Source organism: Scatophagus argus, chromosome 9, assembly GCF_020382885.2.
Source record: "Scatophagus argus isolate fScaArg1 chromosome 9, fScaArg1.pri, whole genome shotgun sequence".
Classification (NCBI taxonomy): domain Eukaryota; kingdom Metazoa; phylum Chordata; class Actinopteri; family Scatophagidae; genus Scatophagus; species Scatophagus argus.
The window spans coordinates 17,140,008-17,164,762 of NC_058501.1; the positions used below are offsets into that span (position 1 = coordinate 17,140,008).

Here is a 24,755-nt window from a genome sequence, read left to right on the forward strand (position 1 = left end):
GTCTGGCTGCTTAAGTGTATGATGAAGGTGTACCTCACCTCCATCATCGTAAGATGGACAAGGAAGGACTACATGAGGCATGTTGTTCTTTTGCATTAGGTTTTATTTGGCTTTGTTTATCTGTGGTTTTTGATCAGCTACTTAGCAGTGAAACACAGTAAATTCAATTATCTCGAATGATTTTCTTGATCCAGTCCAGGTAGTTGCCAACTCTGGTATAGACTTCATGTTCCCTGCTGCCCACAATCAACCCCCCAGCTGACAATCCCAGCAGCCCAGAACTGTCCATCATTGTTCAGGGCAAAGGGACTTCCAGTATCCCCTTGGCAGGAGTCTTTGCCACCATCAGGGAATCCAGCACATCATGTTGTGATCAATTACAGTAAATTTCAGTTCTCCTGCATAGTCTTGTTGATCCAGTCCAGGTAGTTGCTGACTCTGGTATAGACTCCATATGTTCCCTGCTGTCCGCATTCAACTCCCCAGCTGACTATCCCACCAGCAAAAAAGCGGCTGCCATCATTCAGGGCAAAGGGACCTCCGCTGTCACCTTGGCAGGAGTCTCTCCCTCCTTCAGGGAATCCAGCACAAAACATGTTGTTTGACAGACCTGGTACTTGGTCCCTTGTTCTCCTTGCCAAAGCGATTGAATCAATGCATGTCTCCTGCTCCACCACAGGTAGCTGCACGTACTTCAGCTTATTTGTTAAAATCCTTCAGTTGTCAGTTTCTGTGAGGCCAAAGCCTGACACCATTCTGAAAACAAATGCAGAAGAGACAGTTATGGTGAACTGATGAGAATGTCAAAGAACTGAGTTAATGAAACTAAAAACAAAGAATATAAATAAAATAATATCAAATAGATTATATATCCTTATAGAATGAAACCCATCAGTTGTTTCTTTACCCCATTATGCCAGTGGTGTATGTGGCATCCTCTGCTGGCAAGCATATTGGCATGATGGATGAGTTAAATGTGAGTGGGTCTTGCAGTTTGATCAAGGCAATGTCGTTGTTGAAATCCATGAAATTGGGATTGTTGTATTCAGGGTGAACATGAATTGAGGAAACATACACAGGAGTCCTCAACAGGGCATCAACCTTAGTGAGTCCCATGTAAACCTGTGAATCAACAACACAGGATGAAATAAATGTAAGTTCAAAAACGTGGAGGCAACGGGCACACTGGTAACACCTACAGTAGCCCACTTACCCGTATAGCTTCGTTTGGTACTTTATCATTTTCATTTACTAGGATCTGAGCTGCAGTCATAATCCAGCGGTCTGCAATCACCATGCCTCCTGCTCTTTGTCCATGTATACTAAGGAGCACTTGCCAGGGGATGGTATTTTCTGGAGCTCCACTGCCTCCAATGATCCTTTGATAGGCAGGGATGAGTTTTGTGGGCTGTCCACAGACTGGATGAGACAGACAAAAATTAGGTCCAAACGGACACAGGTTACATGTTTAAACTAAAGTGTGCTAGATTAGGTATCATAGGGTTTAATACAACAGGTCAATACCAGGTATGCATGTTGGAGTGACATTGTGTTTGGACCTCCACATTCCATCTGCTTCACAGGTGAAACTAACTAAAGACCAGAGAGAACAAGGAAATGAGATTTAATTAAACTTTATTAAAAAAAATGCACATTTTTATTAATTTTATGTTTAAGAATACTATGTGTAAATATCTCACCATTTGCACCTCCAGGAAGAGAGTAAAATGGTTCATTACAGTGATACTGAACAACAGAACGGTACTGATTCTTAGAGCCAGACAGGAAAGTCAACCCTCCATTGAGCAGAGGTTCAGGTTCTCCACAATCAGTTACTTGAGAAAAACAAAATAAGGACATATTAATATTTTACTAGTGATTCTGAAGATTTGATCGTAGCTATTTTTCTGTTTGAAATAATTTGGGCTCACAACAAACACACTCTGACATTCAGGCAGAGGGAGGTTCCACTGTCCATTGAAAAATCTGTTATCAAACACCAAACCAAACACCACGTCTCTCTCTTTGTCCCTCACCATGTGTGCTGTAGTCCAGGCTCCAGCCGCGACTCACACCTTCATTATCTGTGTGGTAGTCCAGTCTGACAGTGTTGGAATTTGTAGCTATCAGACCTGGACTCTTTTTGCCACACAGCTTCATAGGCTCTCTGTCTGGGATGGTCACCTAGGTGGAAAGAGTAGTAGAAAGTATATTTTACACTTATGTGTACATATGAAACATATGAATGTGTACATATGAAAGTGTTTTATATGTTTTCAGGTTATCTGTCTGTCTGTACGTCTGTCCCATCCCATTGTGAATGCAGTATCTCAGAAATGCCTGACTGATGAGCTAATTAAAATTTTGTAGTCAAAGGTCACTATGACCCGACAAAACCTGTTTTTGTTGATAACCCAAGAATTCATGCGCTAAATATGAGTTCTTTGTTACATCATAATTTTCTGCAACAAAAGATCTTTTGTGCTGCGGAGATGCGTGTGAAGCATCCATGTTTTAGAATTTGTAGCTTCCTCATGGCTAAGCATGTGAACACATAGTTTTGTTTTTTTTTCTCAATGAACTTGAGAATATAGTCCATCACAAGTCACTGATTTTGCTGATATTGAGCTTCAGATGATTGTTGTTGGACCATGTGATTAAGCTTAAGCAGTTCTCTGTAGTCCTCTGTGATTATTCACTGAATCATACATGTTAAGTACCATAAAATACATTTAATATATTTTCTTAAATTCCTTCCATTTCTTCAATGCATATGGTTTACGACTCATTTTTTAAAATTTGTTACTGCTTTGTCATAATGAAACCCTTTGCCATTACCTGCAGCCAGTGATTTAGACACCTGGAACCTTGCTGAGTGTCCACACTCTCTATGTGGAAGTCTTCACTAAAGTTCAGAGTAATAGCGAATCTGTTCTCCACAGAGATGATGTGCTTGCAGGACAGAAAAGGAGGTGAGGGGCCAGGGTACCCTGGACTGGACAGATGTCCTTCAAGCTTGTCAAATATACAACCATCACAGGATACTGGATGTGGGGCAAAAGCAAGTATTTCACTTGTGACAGGAAGAGATTCAGTAATTCACCTCAAAATACAACTGACTTTTATAGCAGGATACGTATAAAAGTACATACAATGAAGAATGCTTTTACTGTTTGGTACTCACATAAACATGTGCGCTTGTCTAAATGAAGTTTGTAACCGCTGTGGCAGGAGCAGTGGTAAGAACCAGGAGTGTTGACGCATATCTGAGAGCAGAGTGGACCTGAGCCATCTCCAGGGTTTTCTTTTAAACACTCATCTCTGTCTGAAGAGGGAGTGTCATGAAAGAGAAACTCTAAGCTTAAATTTAATTTAGGTTTTAGAGATTGATAGAAAGTCATGTATAGAACTGCTCCATAGACATTTAATAATTAAATAAATCCTAGGACACAATGAACAGTCATAGTGAATCATTGCAGTATAAGTACATTCTGATTTGATTCTTTGAATGTTTTGACTTAAATCACTGGAAAGGCACCATGTGGTTTATGTTAGGCAGAATTTCTCTTGAAGGGTTTGGAGAATTGTGGTAACACATTGTAATGAAAAGCAAAGTGACTTGAAAAGCTCTACCTATTGCCTTGTAGGTAGCAGAGAAGCCAGTGTGCTGTTGGAGCTCTGCAGTGGAGTCACTTGTTTGGAATATGAGAGTCAGCCTGTTGCCTTGAGAAAGGATTGACTCTTTGCCTGGGTGAGCAGTTGAATTTTCCTGACCACAAAACTTCCCCAAGACCTTTTGATCATAGAGAACCTGAAACGTGCAAAGACCAAAGAAGATGCAGAAGACCATAGATCATGACAAGGGGCTTGAAGTTCAACTAATGTGTTTTCAAATAAGTTTTCATGATCTTTATCAATGACAGGTTTACACTATATCAACTCTGACCAGAGGTGCTCACAAATAATTTTTTCAAGTCCAAATCGAGTCTCTAGACTAGACCCAGAACATGCTAGAGATGATATATGTCATCTGTCTTAGGAATACCCCACAATCCCCCGAGAGGAGCCTGAATTGTTTGCAGGGGTGAGAGACATTTGGATTGCCTTGCTTAGCCTGCAACCATCATAACCTGTCCCTTGATAAGAAGCAGGAAATAGACAGATACATGGATGGATGGAAAAAACTGTAGAGTCCCTGGTCCCAATTCAAGACCCCAATCCGTGCAAGTCATCAATACGCAAGTCAAAATTAAGTAGTAAATATCAAACTAAAAACTAAAACTGATTGAAATACAAAAATACTGAACCAGTGGAATATTGTATAACATCAGGTTTCAATATGGCTCTGACCATCAGAGAGTCTTGATAACAGTCTGTGGAAGCTTTAATATCCAGATGTGTTATAGACAGCTGAATCTGGTAGCCCTCAGGAACCCAGAGGTCCCATTGCTTGAGCAAGTTAGGAAGATAAGGATGAGGATACTGAGGGGAATGGACCTCCGCATGAATTACTGGTTGAGAGATGGCCAGCTTCCAGCACTCGCTCGCTTGTAAACACAGAAACCTGCAATTATTGTACATAAACACAGAGTTTTAACTAAGGGTATAGTCCAAAGTTAAAGCAAACAGAGACAGAATAAACACATAATTTTTAACTTTTGTAGCCACATAGTACTGCTTTTCTATTTGGTACTACATGGGAGAAATTTATTACTTGAAGTCAACCATAAAAACAGGATTCAGTCCTGCCATGTGGTTGCACACTTAGAATGATAGTTCAAGAAACAAGAACATTTCATGAGAATGTGCATCATGAAGGTGAAAATGAAAATTCTTGACTAAGCTTACCATATAATGGAGTAGGTAAATCCCATGTCTGTAGTAAGTTTACCTCTGTGTGACTGCAGCTTGAGGAGGAATGTCTAATGCACAAGTGGAACATTAATGTCACACAGACTGATGTTTGTAGCATTTTGCAATGGAATTTAACCCCTGGGGTTTGTTTATCTTGGCAAAAATAAATGCAGGTATGAATTGTAGAAGAACAGGGTCAATCCTGGTCCATTAAGTTTGACTAAACAGACAAGAAGAATGAGGATCAAAACATTATGCCTACAGTCCAAAGATGTATTGCACAGTGCACAGTACAGTGAAGATCCAAAAAATTTGTCAGAAGGAGAGCCTACTGTCTTTGTGAGTTCATGCACGAAAAGAAATGACATAACTACTACTCAGGACACAAAAGGAACTTAATTTATAACAATGTACAACAATGGTATCTACCATAGTGCAAGGCATTGCTGTGACTGACAATACCATACTAATCCAGTTATCATCTTTACCAGAGAGAAGATGTGTGACTAATCTGAGATAAATGCACCAAAGGGCACATGTCACTTTATTTAAATATCACTTTTCAGAGATGTGAATACAACACAATGATCAGTATGACATTCATTTTAGGAAGTCTGGAGGTGGTGCTAATCAAAAAAACAAAAAATCATAATAAAGTTGAAATTTTCCTTTGATCATTTAATCATAATTGGATGATTACCTTAATTCAAAGCTGTTGTGACACAACATGCATTAACACTGAGTATATTTAGAGCAAAATAAGCTATTTTTTCTTATTTTATCTGTAGATGTTTTTGTTTTTGTTGCATCAACACCTTCACATTACGTTGTAGTAAATTACTGTAAATTTCCATCATTCTCCTGCATAGTCTTGTTGATCCAGTCCAGGTAGTTAGCAACTTTGGTATAGACTCTGTATGTTCCCTGCTGTCCGCAATCAACCCCCCAGCTGACAATCCCAGCAGCCCAGAACTGTCCATCATCACTCAGGGCGAAGGGTCCTCCACTGTCACCGAGACAGGAGTCCTTCCCGCCTTCAGGGAGGCCAGCACAAAACATGTTATTTGTCAGACTTGGTATATGGTTCCTTGTCTTCTTCAGCTCATTGAGGGAATTGCGGCATGTCTCCTGCTCCACCACAGGGAGGTGCACATACTGCAGCTTCTTTGTTACCCGTGGGGGATAAATTTCCATAATACCAAAGCCGGACATCAATCTGAAAATAATAATAATAATTTAAAAAAAGTAAAAACAATACAGAAGTGGCAGGCAACTGTAATCTTAGCAAATCAGAGCATCCTGTCAAGAAGCTAGACAAGATTTGGAAGCAAGAGGGAAAAAAACAAAGAGAGGCATAAAATACAACATAAAACAATTAGAAAAATAAATTAAACATTATAACATAGATTATATAGCATTACGAAATAACAGCTGTCAGGGGCAAGTTCACAAAAACATATTGCATTGATGATGTTACAGGTTAAATATGCACTTGTTTTGCATCTGACAAAGTGTAACACATGCTGAAATGACACCTGACAACAATGGAGAGGAGAATGCTAATGATAAATTGGCAGATGGAGATTGTGAGGAGAAAGTCCCTAATCATTTGATATGAGGAAGCGCAAGGGAGGACTGAGAGTGAATGAATAACAAGTCTCCCTGATGGAACTTATGCTAAGCTTCCTAGACTTCATAACACTTTGGCATTAGGACTGTGTAGCATTTAACACTGGTGTTTGTGAAATGGACTTGTTTTTGTTTTGTATAGCACTGGAACACACGTGTTGTTGCTGGGCAGCGCAGTTAAGGGTACATTTCACGCTTTGCAGGTGCTTTGAGAATTTACATGGTTTCTTTTTCTCTTATCTGTGCAAAAAAGGTGCCGCCATTTTGTGAATTCACCTCTGATTTGTTTGCTTACCCCATCACGCCAGTGACATATGTGGCATCCTCTGCTGGCAAACATATTGGTATAATTGGTGAGCTGAATGTGATTGGGTCTTGCAGTTTGATCAAGGCAATGTCATTGTTGAAATCTAAACCATGAGGGTTGTTGTATTCAGGATGAATATGGATTGAGGCAGCATACACAGGAGACCTCAACAGGCTTTTCAGTTCAGTACGTCCCATGTAAATCTGCAGATTAATAACATAGGAGGAAATAATGTCAAGTCAAAATCATGGCAGCAATGGGCACACAGATAACATCTACAGCAGCCCACTTACCTTAACAGTTTTATCTAATACTGGTTTTCCGTTATGTGTTAGGACATGAGCTGCAGTCATAATCCAGTGATCTGCAATCACCATGCCTCCCACACGTATTCCACCTATATTCACGAGCACTTGCCAGGGGATGGTATTGTCTGGAGCTTCACTGCCTCCAATGATCCTCTGATAGGTAGAGATGAGTTTGGTGGGCTGGCCACAGACTGGACGAGACAGACATAAATTAAGTTCGCACAGAGACAGGCTTTGTGTTTTAATTAAATCTGGGTAAAGTATCATCGGGTCTTTCAATACCTGGTACACATGTTGGAGTGACATTGTGGTTGGATCTCCATTTTCGGTCTGCTTCACACGTGAAACTAACTGAAAACCAGAGGGAATTAATGGTATTTCGTTTTTGGTTCAGATATATCAAAAATGTTTTGCATGAACGCATTTTGCGTTAATGATGTATTTTGACTAATATGTAAATATGTTACCATTTGCGCCACTAGGGAAAGCGTAAAATGGTTCATTACAGTGATACTGAACAACCGACCGATACTGATTCTGAGAGCCAGAGAGGAAGGTGAACCCTCCATTCAGCAGAGGTTCAGGTTCTCCACAATCAGTTGCTACAGAAGAACAACACAAGGACAAAAAAAGAAAGAAAGAAAGAGACCAATAAATCATCAGCTTCGATCAGGTCAGGAGATGTAGTCTCTATAGATATTTGAATTAAGAGAAGAGTCTTTATCCACATTCCCTGGAAATGGACATTTAATCTCTGGAACCAAAACATCATGTCTCTCTTTCTTCATCTCTCACCATATGTGCTGTAGTCCAGGCTCCAGCCGTGACTCAGGCCTACATCATCAGTGTGGTAGTCCAATGTGACAGTACTGGAATGTGTAGCTATCAGACCTGGGCTCTGTCTGCCACACAGCCTCATGGGCTCTCTGTCTGGAATGGTCACCTACGTGGGGAGAAGACATAGAAAGTAATTTTTTACGCAGTGAGGAATTCCAGAGCCACTGTCTTTTTAATGGGAATTTGCTGTGATGAAACTCTTTGTTATTACCTGCAGCCAGTGATGTAGACACCTGGGACCTTGCGGAGTGTCCACACTTTGTATGTGGAAGTTGTCACTAAAGTTCAGAGTGACAGCAAATCTGGGCTCCACAGAGATGATGTACTTGCAGGACAGGAAAGGGGGTGAGGGCCGAGGGTACCTTGAACTGGACAGATGTCCCTCATGCTTGTCAAGTATACCACCACAGGATACTGGACGTGGGGCAAAAGCGAGTTTTATTGTAAAATGGAGAGATTCAGTAAAGTAATTTTATTACATTACACTGACTGTGCAGTGTTAAAGCCATTAATTCTGTAACTACTGAGCTTCACATCAAGACTAACATCAGAGGTCCAGTGTGTCGTATTTAAAGGGATCGGTTGGTGGAAATGGAATGTATTATTCTTGCATCAGACTTGGCCTTGTGAGCAAAGGCTTTAGACTTGACTTGGAGGTGCCAGACCTGGACTTGCAAGAAACGACTGTAAGCCTGTGTGCAGACATGGCTGTAAGCTCTACCTGTTGCAAAATTGTGCTACAGGTGCACAAGATGAGAGAATTTTGAGTGTAAAAACAAGTAATGGAATGAAGTAACTTAAAGGTATGGTGTGTAGAATTTAGGCAGATTTAGAAAGGGAGTATAATTTTCATTAAAAACTAAGAATCCGTATGGTCTTTGTCACCTTAGAATGATCCTTACAGAAGGAACGTGTCCTCCTCCATTCTGCATTGTTGAATCGCTGGGTTTCTACAGTAGCCCAGAATGAACAAACCATACACTGGCTTTAATGAGGATGTTCGTGTTGTTTGTTTTTGTTTTTGGTTTTTTGTTTCTTTTTTTTAAAATTGCATTTTTAATGGACACCATAGCTTCTCGTGCTTGCCAGGGGAGACTGAGGCGAGGGGTGTTGGATGCAATTTCACCAGTAGATGTCACTAAATCCTATGCACTGGACCTGTAGGTTACATATAAAGACAAATTCATTTATTGTTTATGGTACTCACATAAACATGTGCGCTTGTCTAAATGAAGTTTGTAACCACTGTAGCAGGAGCAGTGGTAAGAACCAGGAGTGTTGACGCAGATCTGAGTGCAGAGTGGACCTGAGCCATCTCCAGGGTCCCGTTTTGAACACTCGTCTATGTCTGATAATGAGAGGGTCATTAAAGGGAAGATAAATTTTGGTCCATGGATCCAATCCTAGGACATAATGACAACATTAATGGCTAATTCACTGCGATGCATATACAGTTTGATATGATTCTTTGAAAGTTTTGATGCTCTTATTTCCAACTCAACACGATACAGTTGATATTGATAATACTGACCAAAGCACCATGTTAATTATGTTTTAAGGTAGAATTTCTCTTGAAGATGGGTAGAATATATAATATAATATAATATAATTCTACCTATTGCCTTGTAGGTAGCAGAGAATCCAGTGTGCTGCTGGAGCTCTGTAGTGGAGTCACTTGTTTGGAATATGAGAGTCAGCATGTTGTCTTGAGAAAGGATTGGCTCTTTGGCTGGATGACCAGTTGAATTTGAATCCTGGCCACAAAACTTCCCCAAGACCTTTTGATCATAGAGAACCTGAAATGTGTAAAGAGCAAGAAAATACACTTTCAGATTAGGTCATGACAAGGTGCCGTTTGACAAAGCTACTCATCATATCATCATATCACATGAATAAAGCCAATGTGCTCATTTCCCTGCAACACCCACATGTCATGCGTGTACAATTAAGCCAACTTTTAATAAGGAGTTCAAGTGTGACCTGATGCTCAACACATCAACCCATAAGCCTGAATGGTCATTTATATAATTAAATATGTATTATCCTGTTACATGCCCTGTTGTCATTGTTTTGTCAACCCCAGCCTTTAGATTAAGTTGTTTGTGCTGGTCATCAATACTCATGTAGTAAATATTAGACTAAAATTTGTGTTCTGGTCTTAAAAACTGATATATTGTTTGTAATATTGTGTAATATTAGTTTTCAATGTGGCTCTGACCGTCAGAGAGTCTTGATAACAGTCTGCAGAATCTTTAACATCCAGGTGGGTTATAGACAGCTGAATCTGGTAGCCTTCAGGAACCCACAGGTCCCACTCATTTTTCTGGTTGGGAGGGTAAGGCCGGGGATACTGAGGGGAATGGACCTCCCCCTGAATTACCGGTTGAGAGTTGGCCAGCTTCCAGCACTCGCTCGTTGAGAAATAGAGAAACCTGGAATTATTGTGCATAAACACAGAGTTTTAACTAAAGTGATAGTCTGAAGGTGCAAACAGAAACAGAACAAACACAGTGACACAATAATTTTTAAAACTTTTTAAACAACACAGTACTGCTTTAGTTTTGTGTACGGTACTTTTATATACTGATCACTTAAAATCAACCATAAAACACTCCTCATACACAGTGTGTTGTGATGTTTACTCGTTATATATTATTTTATGTATATATCATTACATTAGAAAAGGAATTTCACCAAAAGTTGGGACATGAAGGTGGAAAAAAAAATCAAAGCTCACCATGTAACACAGTATGTCCATGCCATGTCTGCTAGTTTATCTTAGTGTGGCTGCAGTTTAGGTGGAATGTTTCATGCACAAATGGACACAGGTGGTTGTTTGTAGTATTTTGCAATCTATTTGATCAGTAACCTCCAGGATTTGTTTACCTTGGCAAAAATAGGAGCAGGTTTGAATTGTAGAAGAACGGCGTTAGTAAAGGCTCATTTGACTAATGGAAGTCGAAGAAAGCAGTGTAAAACAGTTTTTCCCACAGTATGAGTGCAGTGACAGCAGAAAAATTTCTGTGGAGGGAGATCCTGCTGTCTTTGTGAGATCATGATATAGCTAGTACTCAGAGTACATAGAAGACAAACACAGTAATTAAAAATCAATATTTATTAGTGGCATCTGCCATAGTGCAAAGTATTAGAGTGACTGACAAATGCCAAGCTGGTGAGAGGCAATTGAAGTGGATACTAAACCAGTCATCAGCTTTACTAGAGAGAAGATCTGCGACTAACCCAACTGGTCAAAGCAGATGGCCGACCATCTAGAGCTGGGGTCTGCTCTGAGGTTTCTGGCTTCTAAAAGGCACTGTCCCCAAGTGCTTGCTGGAATGTTGGGTTCTCTGTATCACAAAATTTAATTAAAGAGTTTGGTCTTGACCTGCTCTAATTGGAAAGTGTCATGAGATAAATTTTGTTGTGAATTGACGCTATATAAATAAACCGAATTGAATTAATCTGACAGACACGTATGAAAAGACACATGGAAATCTGTGTATGTCCATTTGTTCAATTTTATTGATTTACATAAAATACACGGTATACATTTGCACATGATCATTTTACCATCATCTGGAGGATGATCTTACTTCCTACTTTTTGTGACACTGTATGCATTGCCTTAACACTACAGAGAGAGTATATTTAGAGCTAAATTTGTTCTCTTTGTTCTTATTTTACTCTAGACATTTTTGTTTTTACTTTTGTCTCATCAACATTTTCACATCATGTTGTGATCAATTACAGTAAATTTCAGTTCTCCTGCATAGTCTTGTTGATCCAGTCCAGGTAGTTGCTGACTCTGGTATAGACTCCATATGTTCCCTGCTGTCCGCAGTCAACTCCCCAGCTGACTATCCCACCAGCAAAAAAGCGGCTGCCATCATTCAGGGCAAAGGGACCTCCGCTGTCACCTTGGCAGGAGTCTCTCCCTCCTTCAGGGAATCCAGCACAAAACATGTTGTTTGACAGACCTGGTACTTTGTCCCTTGTTCTCCTTGCCAAAGTGATTGAATCACTGCATGTCTCCTGCTCCACCACAGGCAGCTGCACGTACTTCAGCTTATTTGTTAAAATCCTTCGGTTGTCAGTTTCTGTGAGGCCAAAGCCTGACACCATTCTGAAAACAAATGCAGAAGAGACAGTTATGGTGAACTGATGAGAATGTCAAAGAACTGAGTTAATGAAACTAAAAACAAAGAATATAAATAAAATAATATCAAATAGATTATATATCCTTATAGAATGAAACCCATCAGTTGTTTCTTTACCCCATTATGCCAGTGGTGTATGTGGCATCCTCTGCTGGCAAGCATATTGGCATGATGGATCCCTTAAAGGTGATTGCGTCTTGCAATTTGATCAAGGCAATGTCATTGTTGAAATCCATGAGGTTGGGATTGTTGTATTCAGGGTGAACATGAATTGAGGAAACATACACAGGAGACCTCAACAGGGTATCTACCTTAGTGAGTCCCGTGTAAACCTGTGAATCAACAACACAGGATGAAATAAATGTAAGTTCAAAAACGTGGAGGTAACGGGCACACTGGTAACACCTACAATAGCCCACTTACCCGTACAGCTTCGTTTGGTACTTTATCATTTTCATTTACTAGGACATGAGCTGCAGTCATAATCCAGCGGTCTGCAATCACCATGCCTCCTGCTCTTTGTCCATGTATACTAAGGAGCACTTGCCAGGGGATGGTATTCTCTGGAGCTTCACTGCCTCCAATGATCCTTTGATAGGCAGGGATGAGTTTTGTGGGCTGTCCACAGACTGGATGAGACATTCATGTACTAATGAAGTTTTTCACAGATTTCATTTCAAACTAAACAAAAGATACCAGACGAAGACCTGGTGTAGATCAGCAAAAGCAATACCTGGTAAACATGTTGGATGGACAACAATATCATGGTTGGATCTCCACTTTCTGTCTGCCTCACAGGCGAAGGTAACTGAAGAGCAGAGACCAGAAAAATAGTTTTATGATTATGTTAAGTGATGTTGATGTGTACTCCAGTGTGTGTCTGCACACTGTCACAATCAATGTTCAATATCAATGGGGTTACAGGTGCAACAGAGCACATGTCTGAGCCCACATGCTTCAAAGGCAGTTGTGTTTTTCAGCTTGGAGTTAAGGTAGGGGGCAACTTTCCATATTCTAGCCTATTTCCTCTAAAATATGTATACATTACTGTGCTGTGAAAATGTATATCTGTAAATGCTTTCTTAAAAATACATTTCGGATTAAATAATAGTATTTCTAGACTTCAATTAAAGTAAGTGTATAAGACTTATTGTGAACTGCACAGTGTTGGTAAAAGGCAATGGACAGACCAACATTCACTCAGTGATGATGTGACACTGATGAAAATGAATGCGGTTCACCATGATGGATTTTACAACTCAACACAAAATTGTCCATGAATGAGTCCAATGGCTGGTAGGAAAAATCTAAAATAAAGTACATCCTTGAACACAGTAAATAACTCACCATTTTCGCCACCAAAGAGAGAGTAAAATGGTTCGTTGCAGTGATACTGAACAAGAGAACGGTACTGATTCTGAGAGCCAGAAAGGAAGGTCACGCCTCCATTCAGCAGAGGTTTAGGTTCTCCACAATCAATTACTGCAGGTGAACAAAACAAGCACATATTAATATTTTGTCTGTGATATAGGTAATGATCAAGAAGACTTCAAATCAACAAAGTTTCCATTAGTTTTGCAAGTTTCTGAGCTTAAGGGTAACATACTGTGGCATTCTGGCAGAGGGAGGTGCCACTGTCCATTGCTTTGGCACATGGTAGAGAAGCTCTTTATCTCTTGTCCATCCTGAAGGAGAGCAGATGGGAACTAATAAGTTATCAGCCCACTTTATTATATCATACATAATGACAAACAAGTGCCCTCTGTTGATGTTAAGTATTTGACAGGGCAAGTTTCATCTAACCATCATTAGCTTGTATCCTGGGTCACAGCGCACGTAGATGTAGTCTCTGTAGAGATATTTGGTCAAAGTAGGAGTGACCCTGCCGTTCGCTACACTACCGGAAAATGGACACATCACTCCTGAAAATAGCATAGTCAAGAAAGCATGTACCATTAGCCACATACCTATAGATATCCAACTGTATGTTGCAATCAGTATTATGGGAACAGTATTTTATTGAGAGCTAGTATGTTGTGACAATGACACTCACACATTTCTAGTCTCATTCCTCTCTCTCTCTCTCTCTCACTCACTGTGTGTGGTGTAGTCCAGGCTCCAGCCATTGCTCAGGCCAATATGATCAGTGTGGTAGTCCAGTGTGATAGTGTTGGAGTTTGTGACTATCAGTCCTGGACTCTTTCGACCACACAGCTTCGTGGGCTCTTTGCCTGGAATGGTTACCTTTTAAGAGAGGAGTACACAGCTCGTTGTTTATCGATCCATTTATTTCCATGTATGCATTTAAATATGTACAGAGAGCATATGGAAGCTGCTTGTCATCACCTGCAACCAGTGATAGACACAGTCTGGGCCTTCCTCAGTGTCCACGCTCTCAATGTGGAAGTTGTCAGTGAAGTTAAGATTGACCACAAAGCCAGGATCAACAGAAATGACATACTGACAGGACACAGCGCGAGGTGGGGTGTCAGGGTATCCTGGACTGAACAGATGTCCCTCTGGTTCATCAAATATGCCACCAGGGCAGGACACTGTGCAGTTGGAAAAAGAAATCTTTCAGGTTCAAACCTAAATATGTTAATATATTTGTTTATATTCATATAGTATTCAGTATTCATCATGTCAACTTCCTCAGCACAAAATTCTGGTTAGAGCTTAGTACTAGTATAATACTAGTAACTTGTATTGCATCTTTCTTTCTTTCTTTCTTCTGTTGATCAATGTATTTCTGAACGAGTTAGGATGACACCTTTCCTAGTGTTAGGATTTTGGTATTGTTGACTTTGCTAAATCTAACACTCGTGAAGATGTTAAGTGTTGATTATTTCGAGCAGACTCGGATGCATTGCTCAGTTTTGTTGAGATCTCCCCCAAAAAGCAAAATCTTTTCTACTTGTACAATATTTATCATAAAATGACAGATACTTGTAAGTGTCTCTGACTGAAATTGATGACGGGATGAGTGAAAGTTTTCACAGTTTGACTGACCGTCGTTCTCCCCTTCAACACATTTTGGTTCTGATAGGTGCATACATGGGAAGCATGCATGCGCACAATACTCACACACGCAGGTGCGCTGGTCTGAGCGAAGCTGGTAGCCATGGTGACAGGCACAGAGGTATGAGCCAAGGATGTTGAGGCAGATATGACTGCAGAGTGGACCTGAGCCATCTGCAGGTTCCGGTGCAGAACACTCATCTATGTCTGATAATGAGAGAGACGTTTAATTAGTGGGAGGTTTGTTCAGAAGTGGAGGACTGAAGAGCCAGAAAAGTTCACCGATGGTGGATAAGTGGTACCTATTGCTTGGTACTGAGCAGAGAAGCCCACATTCTGGTGCCGCTCTGGGTTGTTTTCATCTGTCTGGAAAATCAGGGAGAGTCTGCTGCCTGGAGACAATATGGGCTGAGTCCCGGGGTGATGCCCAACCTCAGAATTCTCATAGCCACAAAACTTTCCTAGCACTTTGTCATCGTAGAGAACCTGAGGGATCATATAAAGGATAAAATCCAAATTATGATTAGGAAAATTTGCAAACTTGTATCCATTCTGTTATACAGATGTATTTGGAAAGTTATTTATTGTACAAATGCTGATGTAAGGATTTAATACACCATGTGATGCTAATCAGCAACAGAATCTGTGGTAGTATTTTAATTGAGTCACCAAAATTACCCTACAAATCTTTACTTCCCCTCAGCAACATTGAGGTTTAAAATATCTTTAAGTTGTTGTTTTGGCTTAATGGTCCACAACTTCAATGTTTTTGTTTTCTCATCAACATTGTTAGAGCAGCCGGCCATTGTTGTTTAAAGAAATAGATATTTCCATCAGGAGTTGGTGGAGACCAAAACAGAGTAAAAAGTAAAGAGAATATTATGCTAACTTTTATCTAGTTGTTATATGCACAATTTTAATTGAATATCATTTCTATGTGTAAATAAGCAACTGTTTGCTAACACATCTCTATAACTTGATAAAAGGTTGTGTTTACGACTTGCTGCAGGTTTAAATCCTTCTCTGAAGAGGTATTTGAAATTGACCAATCTAGTGCAGTTTATTTCTGAGGTGTTTTCAAAACATTGTAAGTAGCTGATTTGTTCATCTCTGACCTGGATACCCGTAATCCTAACCCTGTTGTGAAAACTAAAACTGTTGTAATGTAAAATGTTTTGTTACATTCCTACTTAAAGGAATATTACAGGTAGCAAAGCTGACTTGTTGTTACTTTGATCATGAAAGTGAGACTGCTAGAATAGAGTGTAGGCTGCAATATAGTATAGAACTGAGTATTTATAGTATTTCTAGTACATATACCTTAGAGAATACTACAGATCCAAGACAAACTGACAGAAAGGCAGGACTGTGAGAAAAAGGCACAGTTACAAACCCATCTGCTACATCAGTACCATTAAGAGCACCATGGATTTATCAATACACAACACAGTTATGTTACTGATATTAGAGCCATGGATCGAGGCCATAGATCCAAATTTGCAAAAACTTCAGTCAAACAACCCCTGTGCCCCGGCACTCTCTCTGCACCTGAGGCATAGAGTGGGAGCGAGACCAGGTTAAAAAGGGACATGGATTTTTTGCATTTCAGGGATAGCATCTCCCCTCATCCCCCCACAAATCACCTATTGGCAATATCAGATCATATCGTATGTATCAGACTGAAAACGCCAAACACCAAAGTACATATTGATTATAACAGAGAAGCATGGAAAGGTACGTAGGTAATTAGTAGAAAAAGTGTTTTAGGTGAAGTTCAAGTCATTAGTGTTCAAGCCTGAGTCAGGTTTTCTACACTGGCACTCAATTCACACTTTAGTTTAGAACTCAAACCCTACAACACTGGTCTGTTTTTTTGTGATATCATATGTGTTGAAATGTGGCTCTGACTGTAAGGGCGTCGTAATGGCAGCCTTCAGAAGCTTCAATGTCCAGGTGCGTGAAGGTGAGTTGAATCTGGTAGCCCTCGGGAACACTGATGTCCCACTGCCTCTGCAGGTTGGGAGGGTAAGGCTGAGGGTACTGGGGGGACTGGATCTCCCCGAGCATTACAGGCTCTGAGTCAGGCAGCTGGATGCACTCCCTCACTGACACATACAGAAACCTGGAAAGATGCATGAGCAGAGAGAGTTCGATCTGTTTGTCAGTTTGTGGTCATGTGAGCTACTGGTCCAAAGTTGACGCAAACATAGAAAGAGCAAACATAGTGACACAATCAAGCACAACCGTTGCAACCATATAAAACTGTCATGGCTTTATATATACGGCATACTGAGATGGATCAACGGGTCACCCTATAAAATCCCGCAATATGTCATACTGAATGTAGAGAAACAACCAAATGGTGTAACAATCAGCTCCACAGTTATAGCAGGTTTGTGCAGTGAATATTGTAACAAACCTAGAAACTCGCTTTAAAAAATATTTGCATACAACTTGTAGTAAATGTAGTTTGATCTTACCAGATGATACATGAGAGCCTCCCCATCTCTGCATTAAATACTACAAATCTGCAAGTGAACTCTTCTGCTGTCGCAGGAGCAAATGTCTCACAATCAAGTGAAACATTAATGCCACAAAGTCTCCTGTTTTCAGTGTTTAGCAACTCACTGCGTTAATGCCAGGAATAAGCCTTGTTTGTTTTGGCAAAACCAAATGATTGCTTGACTTTGAATTGTAGAGAAACAGGGTCGGTGATGGAAATAAATTCTCTTAAATAGAGACTTGAGAACTTGTGATATAGACATCTTAGTATCTATAGAGAATAACTTAAAATACAAAGAACTAGCGTGGTTGTTGTTTTTAAACAGCTCTCAAGATTTATTCCCTTATTTCAAACTTTTTGTCTAAATCATGAACCTCATTTTACCACTAGAGGAGGCTATGAGACGCCTTTCAACATCCTCTAACACAGAAGCAATTGCCTTTCTCTCAGATCAGGAAGACATGTTGGTGAAACATTTTGCTATCATAACATCTGATGAAGTTGACTGAGGCAGTTGATTTTCGCTTGCCAGGCCATGATGTGTAGGAGTGATAAGAGCACACTGGACTCGTTGCCTACTCAGCAACATCAAATTGAGATGTTGCTGTGGTTGATTAGATCGAGGCCTAAAAAACAGCAGCTTTCTTCTTCATCATCATTATCATATGCTAAAAGAAAAACATCCAGAAATACAAACAGAAAATAAATTCTGAAATAAATAAATGCAGAAAGGTCAGAATAAATAAAAATGAAAATACTGAAACATACAGGTAAAAACAAAAGGACAAAGGACAAGCTTTAACTGCTGCTAATGTTTTAATCCATCACTGACATCACCAAGTGGTAGCAGAGCGATGCTTGTTCTCCAGATGCTGCAGCCTCACATCAGGAAGTGACGTCAGAACCACTTTTACTCCTACTTAGTGGGCATAGGAAGTGGTTTAAAGGATTGCATGAGAAAAAGTCACGAGTGGCCTGGAAAATCTACGTAATACGCTGCCATACCATTAACAATGAATGTATGCATTTCTCATGAGTATCTCTTCCAGGCTGTTAAGAGGGCCGCTTTGAGCCACATATTATATAAATTGAATTAACTGTATAATTTGCTCATGATGTGAATAACAGAATACATTTAAAATTGGGAAAAAGTATGATGATTTATTGAAATTTTTTAAAGGATAAGAACACTTTAGTCTGGTGTAATTCATTATTAGAGAACCACACTGCACTGAAAATTATTTGAATTATTTTATTTGTTTTTTTCATACATTTGCTTTATCCAGTTATATATCAGTGTTGAAAGACAGTTCCTTATCAATATTTATCTCAGGCTTTACTTGATTGGACAAAATACAGTTTATTATTGAGTTAGTCTTGGCAGTTAATTTGCAAGTTCTGAACAAAGGTCATAATGTGATTGGAACTTTAAGTTAATAATGAAGGCACATTTGATTATTAGATCTTTATTTTCATATACATCTTATCTGAATCAGTCTTGAAATGGATCAGTTTAAGTATTTTCTCCCTCACCTTTCCTGTGACTAAGAGTTTTCATTTGCTTCTATTGTCTCCTTAATCCAGTCTACATAATTCTCCACCTTGGTATAATAACCCTTGTACTGCCTCTGAACACAGGGGGGTCCCCAGGACACAATGCCGGTCAGATAATAAGGCTCTCTGCCTGCAGCCAACATTGGAGAAACAAACGGACCTCCACTGTCTTGCCGACAGCTGTCCATCCCTTCTGCTCCAGCACAAAACATGTTCTGGGTGAAAATCATATTTTTCTTTCTTGGAGTGGAAGGTGTCTTCTGACACGTTGCAAGGGGGTAGACACCAATATGAGCATATTTTAACGTTTGAGATGTGACAAAAGGCCTATTTCCTGTACCTGTCCCTGTATCTGTCCTCCCAAAGCCTGCCACTGTGCCTTGCTCACCTTCCATCAAGCCTCTGTTTGGCGCTGGCAGACAAATGGGAAAGAGATTTGGTCCTAAATTCACCCTGGAAGCTAATTTGATGAGAGCAATATCATTGTCAAAATTGTCGCGGTCTGCAGTGCCCTGGATGTAGCCAGGATGAATTATAATCTTCTCACTGTTCATGACAACCTCACTAGAAAACCTATCTGTTGGTTTTTCATCTACCAATCCACCATACAGCTGCATAGAGGTTTCATCTACATTTTCCACAACATGAGCTGCTGTGACAGCCCATCGATCATTGATCAGTGATGCTCCTCCTCTTTTTGGGGATTTGATCAAAAGTTGCCAAGGTATTTCTCCCAGGTTTGCGTCCTTACCACCCAAAATTCTGCCTGCACTTGAAGGGTGTTTTTTAGGCCTCCCACACACTGAAATACAGAAAGTCGTTAATGGAGTCACGTGAAAAAGGAAACATAAAATTTAAAAGGAACCAATAAATTTACCTTCAGTGCATTTCGGCATTTCCATCTTGCCTCTACTTGATTCCCATTTACCATTGGAATTACAAATGTATGTGTCTGAAAGATTGAAAAAAAGTATATAAATAAAAGTACAAAACTTTGCATTGTCAGTTAGTTTAGAAAAGGCACATAGACATTGACAATCACCATCTCCTTCCAGTGTGTAGTACTCTGAACTGCAGTTAAACTGGATCATGTCCTTATACTTAGTGTGGTGTGCATCTGAGCTCAAAACCTTAAGGATGCCGTCTTCTGGGATATCAGGATCACCGCAATCCACCGCTATGCACGTGAGGGAAAAAGGAAAGAAATTAAAGAAGCACGTTTTTTTTTTTTTTTTTTTCAAAATTTCCAAATTGGTCACATTCAGACTCACGTTCACAGGCGTAAGAGGGACTCCATGTTCCTGTACTCTGGCATGTCGTTACATATTGTGTTGACAGGATCTGATTGGCTTCCTACTTTGCAAAAGTAAAATCTTATGAGCTTAATAGTGGCTTAAATATGTCAAAGGTATGAAAGTTCCTCTGTATACTCACAGCATTTGCAACATAGCCAACATGACAAGTGACTGTGACTGTTTGACCCCGAAAATATTCTGAGGTTTGCTGAGGAGTCACTGTGGAGTGTGGGGTTACAGCTGCTGGACACACCTTGTCTGCAGTTCACATACAAGAAGAACAGTTCTGATCATTTGTGATTGCTTTGCAGCAAATATTGTTTTCCCATTGTGTCACAGGTGAGGAGGATTCATTACCTCTGGTTTTGAAGTGCAAAGTGAAGCCTTTATTAGTGCCAAAGCTGTCAGAGGTGAAGCGGACGAGGACATGATGTGAGTGGGTGAGGAGAGGAGATGGGGGAGGCGTGTTGCCACAGAAGGGCCCCAGAATCCCATAGGAAGTCTCAATCTGCAAACAACACAAAACAGTCATGTTACCAAATGTATGTGTCCTCCATCATTTACAATGACTATAAAGATTAATCACCCCAAATATAAAACACATATTTGCATGAGTATTCAAAACAATTTCAAAGGACACTAAATCAACATAATTCATAATTAATTCATAATTAGTCAAATGGTGGTGACTTTTAGACTGGATTTTAAAGACAAACAACTTCTGGTGAGTCAGTGTTGTGGCTAACATCTCTTGGAGTACAATCAGTCTTTGAAGCGCAGGCTTTTGGGACTGAGGGAGGAAGCTGGAGTACCCAGAGAAAACCCACACCACAAAGAGAACATGCAAACTCCACACAGAAGGACCAGAACCAAATCCATAACCCTCTTGCTTTGAGGCTAACCACACAACACTGTGCTGTCCAAAGCACAGGTCTAAATCTGAAATTAAAAGCAACTGACTGTCCAAGAGGGAGATTAGTAAGGGAAGCTTCCAAGAATGTTTAGATAGATACATAGATACTTTATTGATCAAGAGGGAACATCAGTAAGTTGAAGCTAAATGTGCACAGGAGTTGCTTAAAAGACCAGAAGAGGGAAAAACTGCAATGTCCGGTTGTGCCTATAGAGCCTGTAAATGTTACCAAAGGAGCATCTTCTGAACACTGGCCTGGAGGAGCTCTGTAATACATTTGAATGTAAATTTATATCACTTTGTAAAGATCTCTATCCTTAGCTCAGCATTAACAACAGAACATTAAATATAATTTGATTTATGGTTTTAGGGCAATGAAACATGAAATCTTTCATGAGGTGAAAGATTTTTTTCTAAGCATTGTAGACAAGGAAATAAAAAATCCAAAATGAGTAATAAAGGGGGACTGTAAAATGGACATAACAGGATGCGTAATACTTGTCAAATCCAGCGTTTCGACATTTTCATCTGAACTTCCTCTGCAACATTTTCTATGTTTTAAAAAGCCACACCTCTATGGCGTATTTGCACAGACACTTACTCTCAGTGCATCTATGCATTGACCGTCAGGGCTTTGCTCCACATCAAAATCTTCAGAGAAGTGCAGCTCCAGCTGCAGGTGGGCCTCCACAGACAAGGTGTGCTGACAGTTGGCATTGTCTGCATATGGAGCAGGCCAGGAGGGACTGGATATGTCACCTCTTTTCTGGCCTGACAGATTCTCAGAACAGCTCACTGTGTTGAAGATAAGAGTTCATTCATTCACCAATCTTTTAACCAGCATAATCATAAGAACTATACAATCATCTAACTCCCCCCGTTCCCTTCATTTTCCCTCCCACTCTTTTACTTGCTTCTGCTTCCTCTATCTTCCCCAGTCTCACTTCATTTTTCAGTTTTGTTTCTTCTTCCTTGATTTGTCTCACTCTGTGCATTGTTGATGATAAAGAGATTATTTGTACCGGTGCAAGTGTGGTTGTCTGTGTCCAGGTGGTAACTGTGGCGACAGGAGCAGTAGTAACCTCCAATGAAGTTGTGACAAAACTGCGTGCATTTGTTGTCAGGGTCGTCCTTACATTCGTCAAAGTCTGAGGGAGGAAATTAAAATGTCAGTAGAAAAGCATGCTGCACAATAAGCTATAAAGAAACTGTTGGGAAATATGCTGTTTGCTCCAATGACCGCTTCTGGTTATCAGGAAATATTCAGTTAGAACATCCTGACCTGAAAGTGAACCCAGACAGGCTTCTTTTTGTGTCACTCTCAGGTCTTAAAGTTAGTGTTTTCATTAGAAGGTCCAGTGTTGAGGTGAACATAAAATGGACTGTATTTACAAAGCGCTTTTCTAGTCATACTGACCACTTAAAGCACTTTTACACAACTGTCGTACTCATCCATTCACACGCTAATGGAACTGATGTTATCCATCAGAAAGCATTGACCAACCACTCGCACGCATGATAGCACTGATAGCACAGCATTGGGAGCAATTTGGGTTTCAGTGTCCAGTTCAGGGACATTTCAACATGCAGACTGGAGGAACTTAACTCTAGACGTCTTGCAGATTTTGCCTGCCAGCATCTCTAAAGCTCACTAATTAACTTGTTATATTTCTGTCTCATTAGAGTCAGGCTAGCTGTTTACTTCTTTTGGCTAACCATCCCGACTGCAGCTTCATGTTTACCTGACAGATTTCTGGATTTCTTCTTCCTCTGAATTTAAACATGTCAACTTATTATCCAAAACAGAAATTTTGGTTTTCTTTGTGTTTTGTCACTTTATTTTCAAATAATGCATCTGAGAGATACCCACAGTGTTGCATTCACTGTGTCTGAGCACTAGCTAGAATATGGGCCAGAAGGTAATCGGTGAGAAGTGACATATTTGGATTTGTTTTTTCATTTACCTTGAGCTTATCTTTTCATGCTTCTCAGTGTAGAGACAAGGATTAAAGTCAAGGCAGCTTGCTGCATCAGTTCTTCCTTCTCTAGACTTTATAAATAGTTGTGTTTTAAGTGATTGTTTTTGTGAATTTCATTTTCTACAGCCGAGATTGTGAGATTGTTTGACAGGATGTAGAGAGATATTAGTCACTACAGACCTGTCAGCACTATTGAAATGAAACTTAAACTCTCAGCCTTAAACACCCTTTAGAAGCACATAATTAAGTTATGGACACTAGTTATTTCTGCTTTTGTTCATTTATGACATGATAAACCAGCTTTAAAAACCATTGTGAATTGATGTTTAAAAATATCACCTTCCTAACAATATGATAACAAAAGCATTCACAATGGGTTCTCTTGGGGAATCTGAAAGAATGAAACAATTGGTTGGACTCGTGCAACTCGATAACTTATTTGCTTTTCCCCGTCGATGTCTCACCTTGATCGGTGTAAAAGCCTCTGAAGCCGGTGTGCCTCCTGGTGTTTGAGTAGTCCGAGTGGAACGATAGAGAGAGGCATCCACCCGGCGAGGAGAGGAGCAAGGGATTTACAGTGGACTGAAGCTCCTCAAATTCCCTCTTGCCACACAGAATGGAAATTAGGTTTCCATTCGAAAAGATCTGGAAAGCATCAGGAAATTATGTTGTAGAGGATGCAATAACCGTACCAACTCGAGTTAGTAACTTTGACTTCTTAAGCATTTAAAGTTTATCTTGACCTCTGACCTTCACGGCGTCGTTCTCACAGTCTTGGCTGTCCTCAAGGTCCAGGTGGATGAGCCTGATGGAGATGGTGTGACCTTTGGGGGCACACCTGCTCCAGTTTAGGCTGGCATGGGGCGAGTATCCACGGGGATACCCTGGAGACTCCACCCATCCCAGCAGTGTGGAGGAGGCCGAGTGGGAGAGCAAGAGAAGCAGGAGACTGCGTGTGGAAAATTGGAAAATTCAAGAAAGGGGTTAGCAGGAGGAAGTGAATTAGAAGTAGCAACTATTACAGAGTCAAGACAGAAAAGATATTACTTAATATGAGATCCAGAGAAAGTCCAGTCACACTAAAAAAATCCACAAAGATGATGATGCGCAAGTATTCTGCTCGTCTACTGAAAATCATTGAGAATAATCTGTGTCATAGTACTGAAATTGTAAAATTCAAACCCACCTTAATCCTAACATCACGATCCGATCAAATCTCATCACAAATAAAAATCTGCACATCTGTTCTTCCCCTTTTCACCATAATTTACTTTCTTATCCCTCACCCTTCCGTGCTGCCCCCCTTTCTCTCTCGCTCATTTTGCAAACGTAGGCATTTTATAAATCTATTTGTAGATTGTTTTTGCATGTGTGCAGTAACGATGGAGTGGCTGTGTGTAA

General features: G+C 40.1%; 3 protein-coding genes across 3 annotated transcripts; all 3 read right to left on the reverse strand.

Moving 5' to 3' along the window:
* Positions 1-358: 358 nt before the first annotated feature.
* Positions 359-5,048, reverse strand: LOC124064581 (complement C1r subcomponent-like). The gene is given in 11 exon segments (XM_046399185.1): positions 359-756; positions 908-1,122; positions 1,214-1,419; positions 1,525-1,593; positions 1,701-1,835; positions 2,037-2,184; positions 2,839-3,044; positions 3,185-3,325; positions 3,634-3,811; positions 4,351-4,564; positions 4,849-5,048. Coding segments are annotated over 11 exon segments (1,905 nt in total). The 5' UTR covers positions 4,875-5,048; the 3' UTR covers positions 359-389.
* A 455-nt stretch (positions 5,049-5,503) lies between these two features.
* Positions 5,504-10,748, reverse strand: LOC124064580 (complement C1r subcomponent-like). The gene is made up of 11 exons (XM_046399184.1): positions 10,673-10,748; positions 10,154-10,367; positions 9,551-9,731; positions 9,143-9,283; positions 8,147-8,349; positions 7,894-8,041; positions 7,566-7,700; positions 7,381-7,449; positions 7,084-7,289; positions 6,779-6,993; positions 5,504-6,070 (listed from the first exon to the last, which is right to left on the reverse strand). Exons 1-11 carry the CDS (start codon positions 10,696-10,698, stop codon positions 5,692-5,694), a joined length of 1,917 nt encoding a protein of 638 aa, XP_046255140.1. The 5' UTR covers positions 10,699-10,748; the 3' UTR covers positions 5,504-5,691.
* Positions 10,749-11,691: 943 nt separating this feature from the next.
* LOC124064236 lies at positions 11,692-24,659 on the reverse strand. The gene is made up of 24 exons (XM_046398489.1): positions 24,541-24,659; positions 24,105-24,303; positions 23,819-23,999; positions 22,398-22,523; positions 21,977-22,170; positions 20,820-20,970; positions 20,602-20,720; positions 20,439-20,520; positions 20,210-20,344; positions 20,045-20,119; positions 19,159-19,969; positions 17,591-17,737; positions 17,019-17,232; positions 15,413-15,596; positions 15,177-15,317; positions 14,439-14,644; positions 14,189-14,336; positions 13,896-14,014; positions 13,699-13,777; positions 13,440-13,574; positions 12,826-12,900; positions 12,516-12,721; positions 12,210-12,424; positions 11,692-12,058 (listed from the first exon to the last, which is right to left on the reverse strand). Exons 1-24 carry the CDS (start codon positions 24,594-24,596, stop codon positions 11,692-11,694), a joined length of 4,365 nt encoding a protein of 1,454 aa, XP_046254445.1. The 5' UTR covers positions 24,597-24,659.
* Positions 24,660-24,755: the final 96 nt, after the last annotated feature.